Below are 7,632 nucleotides of genomic sequence, written 5' to 3'. Positions count from 1 at the left end.
CCAATAAAATAGGGTTAATCAAATAGTAGTATGATTCGAATCATTCGATGTAACTATTGATTAATGCTATACTCGAACCATTACAAGCGGATTTATTCGGACAAGATATACTGGCAGCTAATGTAAAGAGAAGTACAAGCAAAGTAGATGTTTATGATTATGACCTCCATACATTTCTTATTAGCTAAGGGTGGCAGTGGTAGAAACGTAATATGACAAAGAAAATAGGCCATGCACAAAACACAAATTCCCTCCAAGGGACAGAAAATGATGGCTTGAGAAACCACAGGAAGCCTTTGATTTTTGGTTTGATGAAGTTCCTATCGCCAGCATAGACAATCCCACAGCAAATACAATCCTGATCAATCACAAAAACACAAAAACAAAAACAAAAATCAAGCCTAAGTGCGTACTACTATTCAGTATGTAATCATAATCAAGTCCAGGCATAATTAAGACTACATACCAAGTGAAAATGAGGAGGGCCACTGAGAGTTTCCTACTTAGGGAAGCCCTTCTGAGCTCTTCTTGAGAACAAATGCAGTTACACACACCAAGCATGTTGGCTATGACATGAGCTAGAACCAGAAGTTTTGCTGCAGCTAAACCTAGCTTGAAAGCCTTTTCACTTGGGTCTCTACACTCAAATATCCATACCCTTAGCTGCTTCATGACCTGTTGATAAAGAAATGGCAAAATTTTTAAGTTGCTTGGAACAAAAAGAGACCTTAATAAAATACAAAGTTTTTTGCTTAGGAAATAAAATGGCATACCCTGTTTTGTTCAATTTCGGCTTCAAGGCCTCGGATCCCAGCTATGACATCCAATACCACGATCAACAGACAAATACAAGCATCTACTGTCTTGGCCTTTTTTTTTTTTTTTTTGGAAAATATGGAGCACTTGAAATGAACAAATTTTCTCTCTAGTCTCTACTATGTTTTTAGATGACAGGGAACATCAATCTGACCAAAGTTATATAAGGGGTTTTTTTTTTTACTGAATAAAATATAGATAAAAAAAGAGTAACGAATTGTGAGACACTACTAGTGGAAACGAATGTTTTTAGGTAGACAGCGTATGTTACCAACTCAGCATTTGAACTGTCGGAACCTTTTAAGGGGACCTTTCACCACGGGTCTTTTGTACTGAATAAAATATAATCAACGAAGAGTTACCGACTGGTTCGGAAGATAAAGGTTTCTTTTTTTTTTTTTTTTTTTTGGTCAACAAAGGAATATCATTAAACTTAGGAATTTATAAGTCTATTACAACGTAAGCAAGCTTTATCAGCCGCTAAAAAACTATCCACCACAGGTGGCGGGTGCAAAAAAATAACAAAAGAGTCTAAGCTACTAGCACCAAGTTTGGCCAACGCATCAGCACATTGGTTGGCTTCCCTATAGATGTGAACTATCTGCTTGTTGGGAATCTTTCTCACCAGGTTCCTGCAATCGATAAGCAATGGCTCCATTAACAAATTGGCGGTATTGTTATTCATAAGTACAACAATACTTAAAGCATCTAACTCAATGATGAGGTTATTTAACCCCATCTCCTTAGCTATTAGAAGGCCATCCCTTAAAGCCCACAGCTCTGCCATGCAACTATTGGTACACCCAAGAGGCCTTGCATAGCCTTTCAACCAATGCCCATCATGGTCCCTAATAATGCTGCCACCACCTGCACGCCCAGAGGAACCAATAGCAAACCCATCTGAGTTAAGCTTAGCCCATCCCATTGGAGGTTTCTCCCAACCTACTGCAATGAGAGCTTTAGCTTTAGGCATCTTAACATTCAACCCAACAGAGAAATATTCAGCACCATCTTTAATGCTTTTCTTGAAGCATGACCGATCCACCTTGCCTGTCCTAAAGATAACATTATTTCTATGAAGCCATAAGTTCCACACTCCCATGGGAAACAAAATCTTCCACGGAATGCCCATCCACCTGGATTTGATATCAGATTTGCAGCTGGCTTCAAGCTACTCACTAACCGGCAAGTCAAAGGTTTCCCTCAGACTAAACGGGAAATGAAGTTGCTACCAAAAAAACTGAGCATACTCACAGCCCCTTAATAAATGGTCAATTGTTTCAAAGCTTTTATTACATAAACTACAAATGGGATCAAGACTTAAACCCCTTGAACCCAAAACATCCCCGGTAGGCACACTGTTATGCAGACACAGCCAAAGGAAAAATTGAACCTCAGGAAAAGTTTCAACCTTCCACACCCAAGCTACCGAAACAGAATCAAGGTTCAAAGGGTTTAAACCCCTTGCCAAAAGATAGGCAGATTTCAAAGAGAAAAAACCATTCTTGGAGAAAGCCCATTGAAGAGTATCCTCTGCCTCCTGATTGCAAGACATCGGTGTAGCTTTAATGGCATTAGAATATGGTCAGGCGGAACAAAGGATAGGCAATGGCCTTGCCATTCATAGTTATGATCAAAACATTGCTTCACAATAATAGAATCTTCATTACGGTTCAAAGGCCCTTCAATAAGAGATCTCAACATGCCCATTGGAAGCCAAAAATCAGCCCAAACCTTCACTGACTCTCCATTTTTCACCGACCATTTAAGCCCCTTAACATAAATTGGGCCTCCCTTCTTACACGCTGCCCAACAACTAGAATAGGGGAGTTTTTTTCCTTCTTCAGTCATTCTCCTGGGGGAAAGGTACTTGGCTGTGAGCATTTTTGCCCAAGGAGCTTCTTTTTCACACGCTAGCCTCCAACACAGCTTAGCTAACAACGCATTGTTTCTGTCCTTCATTTTATGCAGCCCCAATCCACCAAGTTCTTTAGGAAGCGTCACCTTATCCCATCCAACTAAATGCAGCCTCCTTTTTTCTTCAGTTGAACCCCATAAAAAATCCCTTATTAGTTTATCCACTTGGTCACAAACCTTAGCAGGAAAAGATTGGCACTGCATATAGTATTCTGCCATAGGGGCCGCAGCAGTTTTAACAAGCACCAATCTACCAGCCTTCGACAATAATTTTGATCTCCAACCAGCCAACTTACTTTGTATTTTATTAATCACAAAGTTGTAAGCATTCCCCACTCTACCTTGGTGAATGATGGGAAAGCCAAGGTACTTACCTAAGTTGTTGGTTTCGGTAATCCCCAATCTTCTACAAATGCCTCTCCTCTTCCCGCCAGTTACATTAGGAGAAAACAGAATCTTCAATTTGGCAAGATTAACTTTCTGCCCAGCAAGGTTGCAGAAATTATCCAAAACTTCGATAATAGCTTCACAGTTTTTTCTGTCTGCCTTAGCAAAAAGCATCAAGTCGTCTGCAAAAAACACATGGGAAAAGCTTGGCCCACTTCTAGATGCCCTAACCTTGTCCCATCTCCTAACTTCACACATACTAGTGATATGGGCTCCAAGGAATTCCATGCACAGAAGAAATAAATAGGGAGATATAGGATCTCCCTGTCTTATTCCTCTTGAGGGTTGGAAAGAATCCAGCTTACTTCCATTGAACAATAGGGCTGTGTTAGTGGTAGACACGCAGCTCATGATCAACTTTACCATACTCTCCGGAAACCCAAAATGCTTAAGCACCATTTTGATAAAAGACCACTCTAAGCGATCGTATGCCTTTTCAAGGTCAACTTTTATAACCATAACCCCTGTTCTCCCCTTCCTCTTCTTAAGGGAGTAAATAAGCTCTTGGGCGATTATGACATTATCTGTGCCCCTTCTCCCTTCAAGGAAAGCTGTCTGCATAGGGGAAATTAAAGAAGGCAGCAAATGACGAAGCCTCAAAACAATGATTTTTGAGATAATCTTGTAAATCGTGTTGCATAAACTTATGGGCCTATAATGACTAACAGTTTCAGGGTCGGGTTGTTTAGGGATAAGGGCAATAAGGGTTTGATTAAGGTACTTTGGAACCTTTAGACTAAGAAACACCTCCTTGATCTCCCTCTTTACCGAATCACCCACCACTAGCCAAAATCTTTGGAAAAAACCAGCATTTAGCCCGTCAACACCAGGAGCTTTGTAAGGTTTCATAGATTTGAGGGCATTCCAAATTTCCCCATCAGATGGAATATTGATCATGCTACCAGCTTCCTCAAGACTAAGCTTAGCACACCAATCCGAACTCCATTGAGGGGTAGCAGGGCAAAAGATTTGCTCTGTCTTATACAGCTTCTTGAAGCTTGAGTTAAAAATCTCCTTAACTTCCTCAACATTGTGACACCATTCGCCCTTATTATTTTGAACACATGTGATCCTATTCTTGCTTCTCCTTTTGAGGGCAGAGATATGAAAGAACGAAGTGTTTCTCTCCCCTGCAATAATCCAATTAGTTCTGGATTTCATAGCCCACAACTCTTCTTCAATTTGGAGATTGATCAAAAAACTGTTTGGGCATACAGCTAATGCTCTTTGAGCACCCAGCATCCTAGCCAAAATCTTCTTCTTTCTTAAGAAAACATTTCCAAAGACTTCTCTATTCCATATTTGGGCCTTGTTCTTGAAGTCAGAAATAGCCTCAGCTAGATTACCCTCCCTTCTAGCCCAAGCATCTCTCACCACTACCGGAAAATCACTATGGCTCAGCCAAATAGTCTGAAATCTAAATGGCCTGTCAGTATTAGAACCCAAAAAAGGATACAAGTTCAATAACAGGGGGCAATGGTCTGAGTTGATTCTAGCTAAATGGGTTACATTGGCTTCCGGATACAATTCTTTCCACCCCGGATTAACCCAGCATCTATCAAGTCTACATTGGATTAAATTACCCAGCTCCCTCTTATTAGTCCAAGTATATTTTGGACCTGTAAACCCAAGATCCATCATACTGCAATCATCCATACACTCTTTAATAGCTCTAACCCTTCTTTGGCAAATAGGATTCCCCCCATACTTCTCATCAGCAGATAGAACTTCATTAAAATCGCCCATGAGGGCCCAAGGCAGATCATGCATATTAGCTAGCATCCTAAGGTTATTCCACAACATGCATCGTTCCTCAAATCTAGGAATTGCATAAATAGCACTAATTAACCAGGTAAAAGACTGAGATCTTACCTGAATCATCGCATGAATCTCCTGCTCCGTAGCTGCCAGGACATCAACATGAACTAAATTTGATATCCAGAGCATCCAGATTCCTCCTACAAACCCAATTGTATTCGCCACCGCATACCCATCAAACGGGAGAGCTTCAATAATTTCATCAGCTCTTACACCACTCAATCTAGTCTCCGTAATCACCATGAGAATCGGAGAATGCCAATCGACCAAGTCCATAACCGTCTTTCTGAATTGGGGTTTCATGGCACCCCTGCAATTCCAAATCAATATATTCATAATTTTATACGAAGTAGAGAAAGCGTTGAAACCAGACAGAGAAGAAGAATCTTCAGTGTCTCTCAACCTCCATGCCTCCAACAACTCCTTCCTCGACTCCCATCTCCCTCGGAATAGAGTCACCGAATGCTTGATTATCCCCAACTCTTCCTGTGATGCCTTGATTAGAATCGTGCCATTCGTCTCTGGCTCGACAAATTGAATCATCTTCACTCTGTGCAAATTGCCCATCAACGAGCATTCCACTGGCTTGGATTGCAAAACCTTCCTTACTGTGATCCTTGGTTCCTTCAACTTCGCTTCCGCCTCTGATAAGAATTTTTCCGAGTTCCGCATTACAAATTCTGTGGCTAATGGTCTTGAGCTTGTCTCCAGAGGCACCGGAACCGGTGGACAGTCCGTTAAGAACCTCCACCACGGGTTCGGAGTCATGATCCAAGCGTCGTCTTTCATCGATAAATAACCCAATTGCTTGCTTCTCTCCGTTAACGGGAACAGATTTTTCCACGCCACCATCAGATCGGTCTCGAACCAGCCCTACACATCCGTTGGATCTTGTTTTATCCACCGTATTGTTTCTTCGCTCACCGAAATCACCTTTCCTTTGTAGCAAATCGCCCACTTTTCTCTGCCTTCCATCGTTGCTGCTAGAATGCTCAGCTACAGAGCTATCTTTCTCCGTTGAGATGGGTGTCTCTTTTGGTTGTATTTTTGAACTAAATGAGCTTGAAAGGCCGAGTGGGCCTTGTTGTGTTTCAGCCCCAAAGACAAAAAACCCATCCTTAAAGCTCGGGCCCACCTCATTAGATTGCAAGCCAACTAAACTAGTTGTTTTCTGGTTCAATTTGGCGCGCACGCCCTTGTCCTTCGCACTCTTCCCAAGTTTTGATTTGCTGAGACTTGACATAGCCATCACATTGGTCTCCCTCTGTGACACAACACTTTGTGTGTGCAGGGCTTTCCCTTTTCCACTCTTACTATTCTGTCCTGCCACATTAGGCTTAGCTGTGGAAGCTAATGACATCTATGTCAGTGGTTCCTCTTCCGTTAGCTTCTTCTCTGGAGTGCGCTACACAGGCTTTGTTTTGCTGTGCACTTTTTTCCTACTAACAACCATCCATTCACCATAATCTTCTTGGGATTTTTCCTTTTCCTTCATCCCATCTTCCCCTTGAGTTCTTTGCGTCTCCGTTTGCCCTTCATTCCACTCCGAACTCTGCTCCTTATGTTGCTCTCTAACTATAAACGGGCAAGCTTCAACTTTATGCCCGATCCTACCACACGAAAAACAGAGGGCATTTATACCTTCATACAGCACACACTGTTCAATCTTGCCAAGATAAATTTTCCTTACCAATGGCTTATCCAAGTTAACTTGAATACATAGCCTAGCAAACCTTCCCCGTTCCTTATTAGCTGTATGATAATCAATCCTAAGAACTGGGCCAATGGCTCTCCCAATTTTCTTAAGAGCATTAGGCTCATAAAACTCCATGGGTAACTCTGGTAATCTTATCCAAACAGCAACCGATGAGAGTGTTGCTGTGGAAGCTTTGAACCTTGGCTCCCATTGCCTGATGGCAAGAAAATGCTGACCAATGAACCAAGGACCACTTGTGAGTATAGAATCCACATCCTCCACTAATTCAAATTTTACAAGATAATAATCATAGCCCAAGTCTATGCAATCCATGCCACCACTCAGGTTCCACATTTTTCGCACCCTTTCAACAAGGAAGGAAAAAGCCATTCTCCTCCCAAAAGTTTTGATGATAAGAGCTTTTTGCCATGGAGCTCTCATACGAACCTTTTCTTCCTTGGAAAAACCTATTCTAATGTTGCCATCCTGCTCGTTTTCTTCTTCATTATCAGATTCCAAGTCCTCTTGCATTGAACAATCAAAACCAAATGCTTCTGCAAAGGCTCCAGGGATTGCCCCCACCAATTTATCCTTATAGCTCTCCACTTTGTTTCCTTTTCCAATCTCATTCGTTTCATGGGCACGATGGCTATCTTTGAACTTCTTGGTACTGCGAGCAAGGGTATCTTCTTCCTCGTCCGAACACTTCAGTCTTTCTCTCTCCATCTAACCTCAATAGATATCTAGCGTCCACAAGATAAAGGTTTCTTTTCATTGTTTATGTTTCCTTTGTGACTTTTTTCTCCTTTTCTTCAGTGGAATGAAAAATGAAATCCAACTTCATTGTTTATGTTTTTTTTTTTTTTTGACATTTTATTTTTTTCTCGATGCACTTGCATTGGTGTATATTTAGATATCGTTTATTTTATTAAAACTGA

At 41.3% G+C, this 7,632-nt stretch overlaps 1 protein-coding gene across 1 annotated transcript; it reads right to left on the bottom strand.

Moving 5' to 3' along the window:
- Positions 1-6,403: 6,403 nt before the first annotated feature.
- LOC115981320 (uncharacterized protein At4g02000-like) lies at positions 6,404-7,420 on the bottom strand. Its single transcript, XM_031103474.1, has one exon. The coding sequence runs from the start codon at positions 7,418-7,420 to the stop codon at positions 6,404-6,406; it is 1,017 nt and encodes a 338-aa protein (XP_030959334.1).
- Between the last annotated feature and the right edge of the window lie 212 nt (positions 7,421-7,632).

This window comes from Quercus lobata, chromosome 3 (genome assembly GCF_001633185.2).
Source record: "Quercus lobata isolate SW786 chromosome 3, ValleyOak3.0 Primary Assembly, whole genome shotgun sequence".
Lineage (NCBI taxonomy): Eukaryota > Viridiplantae > Streptophyta > Magnoliopsida > Fagales > Fagaceae > Quercus > Quercus lobata.
The sequence above is the reverse complement of the archived record's forward strand: the minus strand, read 5'-3'. Positions and strand labels throughout refer to the sequence as shown.